Below are 16,183 nucleotides of genomic sequence, written 5' to 3' on the forward strand. Positions count from 1 at the left end.
TGAAAACTGTATTACAACATGTTTTACATGCTTCCTTTTATGGAGCCATGATATAATTATCTTTCAAAGGGGGAACTTTAATTAAACAGCTCTGATTATGTGTCTTACACCATTCATATAAAAATGTTCACTTGGAATCTACTCTTCCATTTATAGTTGATTGTAATTATTATTTATTTTTTTAATCATAAATGTTACCAGACGTATTAAATGTGTCAAGGAAGACTTTCTTAAATTAGTTACTAAAGTGCATTTGCGTCCCTTGGACTTTTATTTTGAAAAACGAATCACCGGAAAACATACTGAAATAAATATAATTCAGTTCGTTTCAAGGATTGTTTTAGTGAATAAGGAAATGTTGGCTCAGAGTGGTCTTTTTAATTGATTGTAATATAATGTATATATCAAATAATACAGCAAAGGAAATGTTCATGTTATAGCTTTTGAGACACTGCGGGGCTTTTCATAGCCGCCATCTTTGTTCGGGGCAAAGATGCCGAAAAGTTGTTCTGCATATAATTGCACAAATAGGTACAATAACAAAAATTCCGAGATCACGTTCCACAGGTAGGTAATGATAGATAGCTCAATGGCATGATGATTTGAGGGCATTATATTTAAAAAGGGATCCGAAATATATTTTGCAAGACTTTTACCATCATCCCTTGGCAGGTTCCCTTTCAGCAAACCATCGGTTCTGAGACAATGGTTAGATAACATTGGACGTGACGACTTTCAGCCAAGGAAGCACATGGTTATCTGTTCACTTCATTTCACCCCGGACTGTTTCAGTGGTTTGGGCAACCGTAAAAATCTGTTGTGGAACGCAGTGCCAACTCTCTTTGCAGTCCCACATCAGGATGCAAAGGTAAATCAGACCACAGCCTCATTATCTTAAATACAACTAATACAAAATGTGCTTTTCATCTGTGTCTCATTGTCATCTTTCTACCGTCAGCAAAATAATTCTAGGAAAAGGCTGAAGAGGGCTTTAAAATCTGCTGCAGATAAATGTGATGGCATTTCACCTGATAGGACCGATCCTTTCACTGAGGATGCCCAAACTGAAGAGATGCTTGAGGATGCTCAACACTTTCACAACAATGTAGAGGTTTACTGTCAAACCACAAAGGTGAATCTGTTATCTTAAAACCTACACCTATATTTCTGTGTATATACAATAGTTATGCATTACTTTTTTTTTTTTTTTTTAACCAGGATTTAGCTGCCGCAGACCACACCTATGCCCTTTTGGACCCATGCACGACCAAAGCCCGTCTGTTTGACATTTTAGATGCCAACAGATGGCTACAGAGAAGGCTGCAGACCAAACGCAGAGTGATAAAAAGAATGAAACTTAAACTGCAAGACGCTCAAAGAGAACTTCTGACTTTGCGTCAACAGCTCAGCTATAGACACACGCATTTCCAAAGACGCTCACAGCTCCCAGTACAGTGTGGCAGTGGTTCCAAGTCCTAGTGTCAAGCAGTAATAAAGACTTCGGGTTGCACAAACATCTTTGAACTATGAAGAAGTCTGAACTTTTGGTCGTGGGAAGGGGTCATTGTGTGCAGCAAACATGTTTCTTCAAAAGGGGTAAAAGTGGTGTTTTTTTCAGTAATTAGACAAGTCCAATTAAATCTGAACTTTACTGTGCTTTGGTTTTGATAGGACTTATGTGAAACACCCCAAACAATTTTTTTTTAGATTAAATGAAAAAAAAAAACTTTACAATAAAGTCCCCTTAGTTATAAACAATGAGCAATACATTTGTAACAGTATTCATAAATCTGGGTTAATGTTAGTTAATATTGTTAACTAACTGTTCCATGTTCATATTAGCTCTGGTCCATTATATTGACAGATACAGCCTCTGATTTTAACTATGTATTAGTAAATGTTGAAATTAACAAATTAATAAATGCTTTAGAAGTATTTTTCATTTTTAGATTATATCAAGTAATAATATAGTTAAATGTAACATTATTGTAAAGTTATTCAATTCTATCAAATATCACACCGCTAATAAATTGTGGAAACATGAAAGGTTTTTTAAACAATAAAAATCTGATTCTTGTGTACACCATTTAAACACAATACACCTTTCTGTTGTTCCTTGATGATTTATTTTAAAAATGACAGTCTATACTTGCTGCAAATGGTAGGCAATTAGGTAAAGTATAACAATAAACACCTTTGAACAAAACCAATACTCCAGCAAACAATTATAGATCGTCTTTTTTAACATCATTCAAATGGCAAGTGTGCAGAATGGACATTTCATATAAATTATAGAACTCAAAAAGGAAACAAAGAGGTGTCGTACAGCCAGTCTTTCAAATAAAATATCAAGACAGAAATTAATTTGCTTTCATAAAGACCCCAAATACCAAAAAGGCAACAAAAAGTTTAAATCAACCAAAGACTGAGGGTGTAGATCTTTCCTTTATGAAGTATGGCACTAAAAGGCAGGGATTAAGGGATATTGAGCCTAAAAAACAAACAGAGGATTGTTCCACTATTATTCCTTTATCCACTGCTATTCAAGTCTTTGGACACAAGGTGGGAGACTAGCCCTACTTGAGATTTAATTCACATTCTGTTTCCTCAACCAGCACACATTGACAGTACCGGCATATTGTGTGTATTGGCCCCTTTAATTCCTATGACACTGCTGGCAGACATGGAGTGCGAGAGGTGGGCCTCCAAATATTAGACTCAAGGGAATGGGATAAAAGAGAAAAATAATGCAGATGATTAAGCAGTCAGGGTTTCACGAAGAACATGCTTTGCCTCTAAAACACTTGCAAGATCATTCATTTAGAAGCCGGTGGTACAAAAAGTCAGACACAGAAAGAAGGCTGACAGCTGGGGTACACACCAGCTCCTGTGGGATTTAGTGAGTCGGATCAAGCAGCAATGGTTTCTCTGTGATGTAATGAGGGTAAAATAGCTTTCTCTGGTGAGTGCTGATTACAGGCACTGTTGTGGATCCATATTTAAAGAAGAGGGGCTTTGTTTAAAAATGGTTATGAGGCCTACCAACACAAAAATATATCTTTTGTCTTGCTTTTTCTGGAAAGGCCATAATTTTATTAGTGGAAATCCAGTAAATGAAATGTTCCAATTAAATGTTCTAAATTGCAAACAGACATCATGTAGAATATCATTTAAAACAGAACAAAATAAAGGATAAATAGGTATATGAAGACTTTAATGGGCACAGAGTGTTTCCAGGGCACTACTCCAGAACATCTGTCTCTCATCAGTCTATACCAGTCCAAGCTGTCCCTTTTAGCTCAAGAGATATATGTTCCTAACTGTCATTCATTATCAATCCTGTGGGCTACAAGAGAGAGGGAAGAAAAGAACATGGGCTTTTAAAATACAATTGGGAATAGCATTCATCTTCACTGCTGGTAAACACAATTAAAATTTGTCATCATGAAGTCAGGATTACATGGATTAAAAGAAATGCTCTAAAACCAATTGCAGATTGTTGTGTTTGTTTTGCGTACTCACATTGTTTAGGTATCCTGAGTGCTTCTGTGTCACCACATAGAACTTGGTGCATCACACCTCTGAACTGATACAGCATCTTCAGACTCTTTTCCTCACCTACACAGGGGTCGTAGAAGCCTGGTAAACCAGCCTGAGGACATTCATGCAAAAACAACCAATTAATACTTGCAACAGTGCTTAACATTAGGGGTGCAGCAGTTCCACTTTCTCAAGGTTTGTTTTTTTGTACAGAACAACTTAAAGCTGGGACTGAGATGGGTCTTATGCATGTTGCCCACTTGGGTCCCAACTAGTACCAAGTGCAATTCTACATGAAATTCATCTGGGCATTTTTCAGCCCGTTTCAGAACAGTTTGTTAAACATTTTGTACAACACTATTAGAAGTGCAACATTAGTACATTTGAGGCCAATATGTTGAGACTGACATTAGGACATTAGGTAACACTTTACAATAAGGTTTCATTCGTTAACATTAGTTAATGCATTAACTAACAAGAACTAACAATGAGCAATACATTTGTTACAGTATTTATTAATCTTTGTTAGTGAATAAAAACAGTCGTTCATTGTTTGTTCATGTTAGTTCACAGTGCATTAACTAATGTTAAGAAATGTTTAACTTTTAATTTGAATAATGTATTAGTAAATGTTGAAATCAATATTAAGATGAATAAATACTGTAGAAGTATTGTTCATTCTAAGTTCATGTTAACTGATGTAGTTAACTCATTTTAACTAATGAAACCTTATTGTAAAGTGTTACCCTTATTTTAAACCCTTACACTTTAAAATGTCAACATTAAATGGAATATTAAGGAAACACTACCTTTCAAAAGTTTGCGGTAGGTAAGATTAAAACATTTTTTTTTTTGAAGTAAGTCTCTTATGATCACCATGGCTGCATTTATTTGATCAAAAAGTAAAAAAAATAAAAATAATTAAAAACCCGAAATATTACAATTTAAAATATTTTTTTTCTATTTTAATCAGGGCTGTTAATAGAATAATTTTTTTAATCGTGATTAATCGCACCCATTTTGTGTGATTAATTGCACACTTATTGTGAAATTAAGCATACAACATTTATCTATGCTTAACAAGATCATTTTGTCGCCATTTGCTTTATCCAGACAACTAAACCATCAGATTGAAAGGTTATCAAAAAACTGTATTTTTCTGCAAGCTTTTTTAAATGTAAATTGAACTGTCTTTCCAAAAAAGTACACTTTAATAACCAAATGATATAAGGAGTACATATAATTCTTAAATTTATGCACACCAAAGCACCAATGAAAACAAAAAAACTTCAGAATTCACAGTGTATAGTATATGTGTACAGTGCAACAGCAAAGAGCTTGTTTACATTTTAGACAAGTCAAGTTGTGATACTGAACAGGACCATATGGAGATTAAAAAAACAAAACGTAATTTACGTTAACGACGCAACTTCACGTCCTTGAGCAATTTATTTGTGTAAAATTTTGAATGAATTGTATGCGTTAAAAGCCATAATTTTAATATATATTAAAATATATAATTTATTCCTGTGATGACAAATCAGAATTTTCTTATTATTATCAATGTTGAAAACAGTTCTGCTTAACATTTTGTTCAAAAGAACAAATTTATTTGAAATAGAAACCTTTTGTAACATTATAAATGTCTTTACTGTCTTTTGATCAGTTTCATGCTTTGCTGAATGAAAAATATTTCTTTAAAACAAATTACTGACTTTGTGTACATTTGCATAATTATTCATAATTTTACATTAACTTGCAGTTTATTTCCCCCCTCTTTCAGTACAGCATTACAAAAAAAAAAGTACTGTATAACCATTTGATATTTCAAAAGCAAAATCACACGACAGGAAGCCTAAAAAAATTATTAAACTAGAGAAACCTTTTGTGAATTCATTGCTGTTCTAATAACTCGCTACTCTCATCAGTTATTTGTTTTTTGGAAGAAAACAAACGACAAAGCAAGTATAACTGTGATTTACCTTAGAAGCTTCTGTGAGAATGAGCTTCGAGTCCTTCACCAGGCACTGTAGAGGCACAGTGACATCAATGACCCTTGCCCTTTCGTGCTTACGGCTGTTGTCTGTCACAAACTTGCCATACCAGGCATTGAGGATGATCAGACCTGGAATACAACACTACTGAGTCACCAATCCTCATTTGGCGCAAAGTTTAAATCATAGTTTGATCACACCCAATGTTTTTGGGAGTTATGCGGTCATACCCATTCTGGACTCCTCCGCTTCGATAATTCTACGCACAGACTCTTGCATCAGCAGAACCTAGAGAAAAGAGTGATTTCAAGTAAGACTGCTTGTATATGCACATAGTGAAGGCACACATTTATCACCCTGACACAGCGACTGATGTGCAGATAGGAACGGTAGCCTGACGCTAACTCATTGTTTCTCCAAGCACAAAGCGCCTGCCGTGAAAGTTATGACCACTTTAAACGGCCATGCATTATAAATTATTTGCAGCGTATTTAGACATTATAAACTCACAGCTGCTTCTGCCTCTTGCTTCTTCTTGGCGACGTCTGATGCCGAGCTCTCCCGCTGCTTCTCAAGCTCCCTAAACAAAAGGTTCAATGTTAATTCACCATTTGCTCTTTTACTCTGTTTCATGGCCATTTAAAAGGATTTCAGCATATTATTTTCCAGACTCACAGGGGATAAACATTAGAGAAGAGTGTTTGGAAGTCAATTGGCCAATAAAAGACAACAAAATGAAATAGGTGGAGAATGTGACTGCAACTCTGAAGATGTAATCAGCTAAAAAGGCTTACTGTTCCTGCTGAGCACGAACATAAGGTCTGATAACCAGCCGCTGGATGGCTAAGTAGAACACAAGGGGTCCGACAGTGGCATAAAACACGGCGCTGGGTAGAAGCTGGTCTGTTAAGTGAATTGGGAAGAAGTACGTCTGACTCGCTCGGTTCAACCTGAGACAGACAAAAACACCACAATTTCAGAGCTACTGAAAAACTGCTAATGGGAAACAGCTTCAAAATGATCAAAAGCCTTTTACTTGATCTTGAGAGAGACGCCCTGAGGTACTCCAACACTGACAGTAGCACCCAGGACACTGTGCCTACTGATCTTAGTCTCTGCACCGTATTCCACCACCGTACCGAAAAACCCTGACCTGCAACACAAGTGCTGTTTATATTAACAGGATAGAAACAGAAAATGTGAATCATCAAGACATTTGAGAGGACGATTGATTAGTTGTGACTAACCACAAATAATCTGCATGTCAAGTGAACACAGAATCTAGGATATCAGTCACAGAAGCTGCATTTACACAGCAAGGCCAAATACACGGATCCTGTTTGTTTATATATTTATGTTAGACTAGCAGTCTTCAACCCCCAAGGGGGTCCACAACAATACTGCTGTGTTCGCCATATTTGATCAAAAATGTATAATAAGCATCAAACAAAAATACAATGTTAACTTAACTTCAACTAAAGCTTGAACCAGATCTTATAATTACATGCATACATAAAAAAATAAAAATAAAAAAAAGACTGCACTGGACGAATATAAAGAAAGGCGAATTTTACATAGATACATTTTAGTATTTCTAAAATAACAAAATTAAAATACCTCTTATAGCTAATTTTATTTGTGCATGCAATTATGATTCACATTTAGGGAATTCAATGCATTTAGTTACCTCACTTGAGCCTATCATAATCAGTTCTGTAAAAATTACAGAGATTATGAGAATCAGATATACAAGCATTTAGAGGTCAGACAAGATACATATAGGAGTTTATCCAAATTGGATGCAAAAAGATTGCAAAAAGATAAAATACGTATATAGTCAACAACTTTATAATATAATAGCACAATATTCTTAAAAAATATAGCAAAAATTATGAAAAGTAATTTTGATTTAAAATAATGTTGAAAATATAATATTGAGAGAATCTTAATTTCATCATAAAATAATAAAAATCACAATTAAAATAAATAATTATTTTAAAATACTGTGCATAATGATAATTAATAAATAAAAGAATATTGGTAGACACATTTTTACCACTACACAGTTTAAACTTTAAGTACCAGATTTTTGGTTAAAAGTGTAAATGAATCCAAAGAAAAAAGAAGAAGAAAAAAACCCACAAAAAGACAAAAGCAGCAATCCACAGATACATACTTGACAGAGCCCTTGATCTTGGTCTGATCATCATCCTGGAATTTGTACTGGTAGCTCATCATAATAAACGTATGTGGAATTCCCAGCTATGGTGATAAAAAAAGTGGTGAGTCCTAAGAACAGTGGTTGGAAAAAGACAACTTTGGCATAAAGATCAGGGAATGTGTGTGCAAAACAGCAACTGACCTGCACAGCAAAGGTGAAATGACTGCTTTTGGTGTCCCTGACGATGCTGGTGTTCATGGAAGACTGAGTTCCCCAGCGCCACTGTAAATAACCCATAGTGTTTTTGTCTAGGTGGCGTGCAAGCATAGTAGTGAGGCCTGGCCGTATTCCACGGGATGAAAACTGCATGCCACAATGAGCTGTTGTGAAGCTGAAAAACACAAATATATATCAGTATACAATACACAAAATAGTATGCAACATATAACAGCATACAATTTTCTAAGCTTAAACATATTGCTCAAACACCACTGATATGCAATGGACTCACCAGCGTGAAGTCAAGTTACGGAAAATCTTCAGGCCGAAGAGAGGGCCATGAGTGTCTCCTGCCCCAAACTCAACCTGTATTAAACATATAAATATGTTATAAGATATAAATCATGGTTAGTTTCATGCTCAGCAAACATTATAATCCAGTCCATTAGTATGTAAAACATTAACTGAATGTCCTCACCTCTCCCCAGCCCTTAGCCGAGGTAACTCTTCGCAAGGCTAAGTTTATGTTTCCTCCCCCATTGCCATTTTGTGTGGAGAGAGAGCCAGAAAGAATGGCTGTGTCTGAGGTGGTCAGAGGAGCCTATGAGAGCAAGGATAGACAGCATATCAAACTTATGAATGTATCAAGATCAGGGTCAACAATGACATATATATATATATACACACATCTTATAAAAGGAAGGAAAAATCTAGCTTAAAACACGTCTCTAAGAGTTGTGCTCTTTGTATTTATGTATCAAAAGTTTACATTTATTGACTATATAAATATAAGAAAAAAAAATACAAAAAAAATATATATACAAATTCAACAGGAAAAAAATGAGTGTCACGCCATTAACCCTTATTCTGAAAGCATATTTACATGTAAATAATTGAACAGTCTAATCAAAATTTAAAAACAGATGGCCTACTCTACCGTTCAAATGTTTGGGGTAGGTAAGATTTGTCAACAAAAAAAAAGTGTTTACTCTCGCTGCAAAATGCAGTAAAAACAGTAATACTGTGAAACATTACAATTTAACCCTTTCATGCATGAATTATGATAACCTCAGTCAGGATTTTTTTTTTCTATGTGTTTTTATTGCTCTTAGGGCATGAAAAACAAGATTTTTTTTTTTTTTTTTAAGAGATTTTCAGATATCCACTTGAGTGGACAGCATGCGTTTATGGTTTAAACTGAAGAGATACTGTATTAAATATAATATAATAATCAAACAGATATAGTGTGTGTATTTAACAAACCAATCAATAAAATTATATTAAATCATGTTAAAATTATAAAATATATACAAAAATTATAAAATATATACAAAAAATATAAATGCGAAATATTGCAAAGGCAATTGAACTTCATACAAGTTGAACTTGGCGTATCTTTGATATCAGAACACGAAGACGTGATTCCATCAGAAATTTCTACAGCCTGTGTACCAGAGTATGTCAATTTACCCTTATTAGCTGATCATTCTGATTATGTTCAAGATGGACACATTTCTAGCATAGCCCTCCTCTGAGAAGACCTAGAGATCAGGTGTTTTCAATCGCATCTGAAATGAGCAGTGTTGGGGGTAACGCATTACAAGTAACATACATAACGCAATCAGATTACTTTTTTGATGTTACGAGTAAAGTAATGCGTTACAAGTAACGTGCATTACGTAATCATATTTTTTTAAAATGTTACGAGTAAAGTAACGTATTACAAGTAACGTGTTACATGATGTAACGTGTTACATAATCAGATTACTTTTTGATCTAACAAGTAAAGTAATTAATTACAAGTAATGTGTATTACGTAATCAGATTACTTTGTGATGTTACGAGTAAAGAAACGCATTACAAGTAACATGCTTTACAAGTAACATGCATTACAAAATCAGATTACTTTTTGATCTAACAAGTAAAGTAATGCATTACAAGCAACATGCATTACGTAATCAGATTACTTTTTGATCTAACAAGTAAAGTAATTCATTACAAGTTATGTGCATTACGTAATCAGATTACTTTGTGATGTTATGAGTAAAGAAACGCATTACAAGTAACATGCATAACGAAATCCGATTACTTTTTGATCTAACAAGTAATGCATTACAAGTCACATACGTTATGTAATCACATTACTTTTTATATGTAAATGAAAATTACATTCTAATAATACAAATACATTTATTTACAGTTAAAAAAAAGTTACTGCAGATTAAGTATTTTCAAAAACAACATTCACAGTATAAGTATGAATTGTAGCTGAAATATAGCCATTGATGCATGAGGTCCACTATAGTGGACAGATGATTAATCAGAATTTGATCCCAATCTAAAATAAAAACTTTAACGTTAAAAAAATGTAACGGTGATATGACTCATTAGACTTACAAGAGTCTCATAGGATAGAAGGAATGGGTAGATTTTCCGGAGCAACTTGGCATTTCTGACTGACCATTGGCCATCTTGGTTTGGAGGGGGAAAAAACTGACACACAACAGCTTGACACTTGGTGGCAATGTATAGGATGATGCACAAGAGTCCACTGTAGAGGTTGATGTGCAACTTTGCCAAAAAAATCCATGCATTTGCAAAAAAAAGATGCTTTTTGAATAGCTGTCCACTGTAATGACCACTATACGTGAAAGGGTTAAATAGCTGTTTTCTTTTTAAAATGCATTTTATTCCTGTGATGGCAAAGCTGAATTTTCATCATCAAAGATCAGTGTCAAATGATCCTTCAGAAATCATTCTAATATTTGGTGCTCAAGAAACATTTATTTTTATTATCAATGTTGAAATGTTGAATGTTGCTGAAAGGGATAGTTCACCCAAAAATGCATAGAAATTCCATAGTATTCTTCAAAATATATATTTATTGTGTTCAACAGAAGAAAGAACGAACTTGAGGGTGAGTAAGTGATGATAACATTTTCATTTTCAGGTGAACTATCCCTTTAACATTTTGGAAACCGTTTTCTCTTTTTTCAGGATGAATAGAAAGTTCAAAAGATCAGCATGGATTTGATCGAAATATAAATAACATTATAACATTTGTAACATTATAATTGTCTTTACTGTCACTTTTGATCAATTACAAACAAATTTACTGTTACTCTTGATCAATTACATTTTTTTAAATTGAATATAATAATAATAAACTATTTTATATAGCGCCTTTAAAGTGGCTTCTCAAGGCACTTTACACAATAAAACAGACAGATAAAAATACAAAGAGTACGGGGAAAAAAGGGAACAGAATGTAATACAATTACGGTAGTTAAAACCATCAATAAAAAGCTGATCTAAAAAAAAGGAAAAAAAAGTTATTAGGTTAGATTTAAAATGATTTAGATTCTGTGCATCTCTATAATGAGAAGGGAGTGCATTCCAGAGTCTAGGAGCATAGGATGAGAAAGCCTTGTTCCCTACAGATCGCAAACATATCTGTGGGGCAGCCAGTAAACCAGCTTGAGAGGAGCGCAAATGACAATTAGGAGTATGTAGGGGTGGCACGGTACATGAAAAAACATCCGAACCGTTCGGTTCGCTTGTCTCGGTTCGGTGCGTGTGTGCGTCGCGCGGTTCGCACGGTTTGACGCATGCGCAATGTAGCCTTGTGCCCGTGCTACTGCTAATACAATGCTAAATCATAAATCAGACAAATGTAGAATAACATTACAATGTCCAGCAATCGATTTAAATAGTACACTGGGTTTACTTAGACATTTAATGAGATCAACTCCACTAGGCTATATGTTGTTTTTTTCACGTGAATAAATAGGCTACATAGATCGACTGTTCCACGTACCGGTATGTACTTTAATGGTCCAGTGGCAGAACTTGCCAAGCGTGTCAAAGGTTCTGAGTTCTAATCTGCACTCGTATATATTTTTCTTTTTCATCAAAACCGATTATGTTTATCAGCGGTTGTATATCAAGCAGGGACAGATTTGTATGAATTTTGTTTTGTGATTTCATCGGAACGAATAGAGTAGCCTAGAGTCTCCTCAACGGACTGAAGCGCGCGTCTGAGTGAAGAATGTGCGGCCGCTGCGGTGTGTGCGCGAGCCACGAGAACACTGTATCAGCGCCACTGATCGCAACGGCAACGAGCACTTTGATCACTTGATTAAAAAAAACACATTTCAGCGCTAGATTGCTTCTTATTTAACAAACGAACGAAACGAATACTTTGCTAGTTAACTGGAAATGTTTTATTTATTTGTATTGGTACATCCATGCTGGGACATAATATCAACCCTGGCAAAAAGTGGTGACAAATAACTGTCCGACACAGCCCACGGGAAATGAGAAGCTGCGTTTTGCAAACACACCCCATTTATGAAATAAATTAATTAATAATTAGATAATTCAGCTATATATCATATGCTGAAGTAAATTTTTGGAGTGTTAAAGATTAAAAGAAAAAACAACAACAAGAACCGTACAGAACCGAAAACCGTGACCCTAAAACCGTGATACGAACCGAACCGTGGGTTTTGTGAACCGTGCCACCCCTAGGAGTATGTAAAGTTAAAAGCGCAGACAGATTCTGGGGGCCAGACCATGCAGTGTCTTACATGTGAGCCTAAGGATTTTAAAATCAACGTGGAACCTGACCGGGAGCCAATCCAGTATTGGAGTGATGTGTTAATTTCTCCTGTATCCAGTCAAGATCCTAGCATCAGAATTTTGCACACATTGCAATTGGTTAAGTGTGATTTTAGGAACCCCAGCAAGAAGTGCATTGCAGTAGTCAATGCAGGATAAAACAAAAGTATCGATAAGCCTTTCAGTCACAGGAGAAGATAGCATAGGGTGAAGTCTAGCAATATTTCTGAGATGAAAAAATGTATTCTTAACAGTATGCGCCAGAGAAACGAGGGCGCCGCCATCTTTAGAATATTGTCTTTTAACTTCCATTTTGCGGTCGCTCTGTATATTTCTATGGCATTGCTGTCCAGGAGTAATTAGCTTTTGAAGTGGATTTACTTGATGTAAAGTTAACGAAAGTTATCATGAGGACTGTAATGTTTAAAGCAGATGACTAAACAAATGTCAGTCGACCGGGAAGATTTTAAAACGAGCCGTTCATTAATAAACACGCAAAATCTCTGTGAAAATACAGACCGGAAGTCAAAAGACAACGAGCGCAGTGCTGAAAAGGGGTGGGGCTACATAAGGTCTATATTGCACGTGTGAGTCAAAAGACAAACTCAAATCAAATCTAACTCCTTAATTCTTAAAAAAAGTACTGACCAAAACCTTTAAACAGTAATGCATCTATGAAGGTTTACATCAGAAGAAACATTATGTAAGGACTGTACCTCTATGGACTGAGATATGTGCATCCTGTTGATCTCAATGTGCGGTAAACCGCCGCTGCCACCAGCAGAGATCTCTTCATAATCCTCCTCGTAGTGATCAAAGAGGTCTGTCGCATCAATACCCACGCTTATTGTCCCCTGAGTGAGACAGCGAACAATCAACGAAACCTGTATTAATGTTGACAGCGGATACTGCTTTGAAGGCATTAGGTCAAACCTTGGGGTTGGTCCTTTGCTGTAGTCTTCTCTCCTCTCTTTCTCTTTGAAGTCGCTCATACTCTTCACGGATCTCTGCTGGCGTTCTTTTCCTCTCAACAACCTAGAAATCATTTTATTGTGTAGTAGTGAGCACAAAAAAAGATGACACATAAGTCCACTGGGAAAATGATTTGCTTGAAATGTAATAGAACTATGGAACGAATGCTAAAGCATTTATTAGTCTTCCGAATATTCAGCTTACCTCCCATCCTTCCACCTCCAGCCCTCTCTTCCCATATACATCATAGATTGCTCTAGATTGTGGGTCGCTTAGTACTACAGAAGCAAATAAATCACAATCATCAAATATTCATGAGTTGATATTAAAAACTTATGTTTACAGTAAAGAAAAGCTGTCTGCTAAAACATTACAAAACACTTCTTTGAAAATAAAAACAGGCACATAATACAACAAAAGTGTCTTGCTTTGTCAGGGGCATTAAATGGCTGAGTGTGCAAAAACATTGTACCTTCATGAGCTTTGTGCACCAAGTTAAAAAGCTGCTCTGCCTGCCTCTTAAGCTCTGGATCTCTGTGCTTGTCTGGGTGGTAGAGCATGCAAAGGCGGCGATATGAAGCCTTGAGCTCATCCTGTGTGGCCTGAATATACAATTAAAAAGAAACTGTTCATTCTTCAGATCCATCATCACACACCTAAACTTCAGCGTTGCTCTTTGGAGGGGAATATACAATAAAAAGGTGCAAAAATCAACTCTAAAAACTAGTTCAGAAGTGGTAATCAAGAACCTTACGAGACTTTTGTGTGCACGCTAGTGACCATTATCTCAAAAATGCAAATTGTCATAATTTTCTCCCTCTCCAAACCTTTGTACTTCTGTTCTGTTCCCCTGAGGTTTGACAAAATGAAAAAGTCAGTCACCATTTGATTTGATTGTATGGCAAAAGATGAATGTCAGTCACTAACATTCCGCATAACATAGAGGAAAGTTATACAGGTTTGGAACAACTTGAGGTTGAGTAAATGATAATAGACTTTTTACTTTTGGGTCAACTATTCATTAAAATGACCTTAACAGTTGGCAAAGAAAAAAATATCTCAGAAAACGGTTCAATGAATGTTTAAATGTCATTTGTTGAGTTTTCGTGATTGAAGTCAATACTTTGGTAACAGTTTCACTTTTGCAGTTGTGAAGTGTCAACAAGAATCGTTTATACCCCGTGCTTCTCGTTTAAGTCTAAAAAAGAACAGAAGGCATTTACGTATGATATGTGTCAGATCTATTAGAAACCATGCAGTCAAATTCCAATGATAAACAAGGGTCACGGAGTGCTGCTGACTGAGCCATAGCTTAACGGCATGCTGTCGGATCCTGTTTAAGAGCGCGATATGTGAAACGCCTGCTTTTACTACTCACTTGCGGCTCTCTCATCTTAAACTTCTCATTTATCAAGAGTGTGTCATACCTCTCTGCGGACGTTTAACAAAGAATAATAGTCATCATTGTCGATTTCATCTTCTTCCAAGGCCGCCGCCATATTTACCACCTTTCATCCCCGCCCCAGCGCCAGATCAAACTACGCTGATCTTTGGTGTGTAGAGTCGGAGCGCATGAACGTCTTTAGTGCCACCCTCAGGATGGGAGGAACACTGAACAAAAGGCTGGGGTGACTACTTTGGGCCTGTCCCAATGTAGTATGTTGACGGGCAGGTATAACATCGAATCATTGCATTCAGACCGAATGGACGAATTTTTGGTCCTGTGACTTCCAAAGAAGATGTACATGTTTTAATATTTAGACCGCTTCTATAATTGATTGCTATCAGGATGTGAAGAGAGTTTTTCAACCAATATAACAAAAGTGTTTATAAAACAAATTGCCTATACTACCTTTAAGTGTATCCTTCGTGTCCACAATTCTTTGCACACATTCCAATTCACAATAAAGAACTGAGGGAAAATGAATCGGCACTGAGCTTGTCTGAGTTCATTATGAAATGTAAAACAAAAATGTTTTCGGAGATGAAGGCATTTATGTCATCTTTTGTTTTGGTGTAAATTAATCACTTAACACTAAACTGCCAATAAGCCACTGGGATGGGAGACCACAGACGGTTGTCATTTACTGTATTGTATTAGTAGAAAGCCAGTTAAAATAAAGATATAATATACATTTTCCAAAAATAGGTTTTAATAATATTTTCATGCCCGTCCGTGGGGGGCGGACTCAGCAATGCGTACTTACGAGACCGTCTTATTCTAGCATTTAATGCTGAGGAATAATCTAGCCTAAAAGCCTCGAAAGGGTTAAAAAGAATACAGCCTCATTAGGATGCAGCTTTCCGTTTGAGAAGCACCCGTGGTCTTTGCACTTGACCACTTGTCTACTTACATGACGTATTTCCTGTATTTGGCCAAAGTGTTCAAGTGGGCGTGAAGGCCGCAAGTGTGTTTAGAACTTTTGATGACCTAATGGGACACTCTTACAACATAGTAAAAAAAAAAAAAAAAAAAAATTACAGAGCTTTTTGTACACATTTTGGTTTTCAATAGTTTAAAATAAAACTTCTCAATGTATGTTTAATAGTCCCTATGTAATAGATGACACAAGTAAGTAATTCTGATGCTTAATTAAGTGATAAAAAACAGTTGAAAACGTTTTACAGTACACGCATGGGTCTACTCATCTCTATATGCAAAATTAATTTTCATCTA

At 35.8% G+C, this 16,183-nt stretch overlaps 2 protein-coding genes and 1 long non-coding RNA gene across 3 annotated transcripts; 2 read left to right on the plus strand and 1 right to left on the minus strand.

The window, feature by feature from the left end:
• Positions 1–168: 168 nt before the first annotated feature.
• Positions 169–2,049, plus strand: thap3 (THAP domain containing, apoptosis associated protein 3). Its single transcript, XM_082146116.1, has 4 exons — positions 169–567; positions 673–868; positions 959–1,132; positions 1,219–2,049. Exons 1-4 carry the CDS (start codon positions 494–496, stop codon positions 1,477–1,479), a joined length of 705 nt encoding a protein of 234 aa, XP_082002242.1. The 5' UTR covers positions 169–493; the 3' UTR covers positions 1,480–2,049.
• A 54-nt stretch (positions 2,050–2,103) lies between these two features.
• On the minus strand, positions 2,104–15,071 carry dnajc11a (DnaJ (Hsp40) homolog, subfamily C, member 11a). The gene is made up of 16 exons (XM_082146109.1): positions 14,934–15,071; positions 13,979–14,108; positions 13,711–13,784; positions 13,468–13,569; positions 13,251–13,388; positions 8,393–8,515; positions 8,207–8,280; positions 7,897–8,086; positions 7,711–7,796; positions 6,571–6,687; positions 6,329–6,484; positions 6,045–6,114; positions 5,765–5,822; positions 5,523–5,665; positions 3,523–3,652; positions 2,104–3,346 (listed from the first exon to the last, which is right to left on the minus strand). Exons 1-16 carry the CDS (start codon positions 15,003–15,005, stop codon positions 3,324–3,326), a joined length of 1,686 nt encoding a protein of 561 aa, XP_082002235.1. The 5' UTR covers positions 15,006–15,071; the 3' UTR covers positions 2,104–3,323.
• Positions 8,555–13,244, plus strand: LOC309481258. The gene is made up of 3 exons (XR_014199964.1): positions 8,555–9,517; positions 9,795–11,429; positions 12,457–13,244. It is a non-coding gene; the product is annotated as an uncharacterized lncRNA (long non-coding RNA).
• Positions 15,072–16,183: the final 1,112 nt, after the last annotated feature.

The sequence above is a fragment of the Leuciscus leuciscus genome (assembly GCF_965113295.1).
Source record: "Leuciscus leuciscus genome assembly, chromosome: 18".
In the NCBI taxonomy this organism is placed as follows: Eukaryota; Metazoa; Chordata; class Actinopteri; order Cypriniformes; family Leuciscidae; genus Leuciscus; species Leuciscus leuciscus.

Coding starts and splice junctions, on each gene's coding strand:
- thap3 (XM_082146116.1), top strand. CDS start 494: ATGCCGAAAAGTTGTTCTGCATATAATTGCACAAATAGGTACAATAAC. Junction 568..672: donor TCCGAGATCACGTTCCACAG/GTAGGTAATGAT, acceptor ATCCCTTGGCAG/GTTCCCTTTCAGCAAACCAT. Junction 869..958: donor TCCCACATCAGGATGCAAAG/GTAAATCAGACC, acceptor TTCTACCGTCAG/CAAAATAATTCTAGGAAAAG.
- dnajc11a (XM_082146109.1), bottom strand. CDS start 15,005: ATGGCGGCGGCCTTGGAAGAAGATGAAATCGACAATGATGACTATTAT. Junction 7,797..7,896: donor ATTTCACCTTTGCTGTGCAG/GTCAGTTGCTGT, acceptor TTATCACCATAG/CTGGGAATTCCACATACGTT. Junction 3,347..3,522: donor ACTCAGGATACCTAAACAAT/GTGAGTACGCAA, acceptor TCTCTCTTGTAG/CCCACAGGATTGATAATGAA.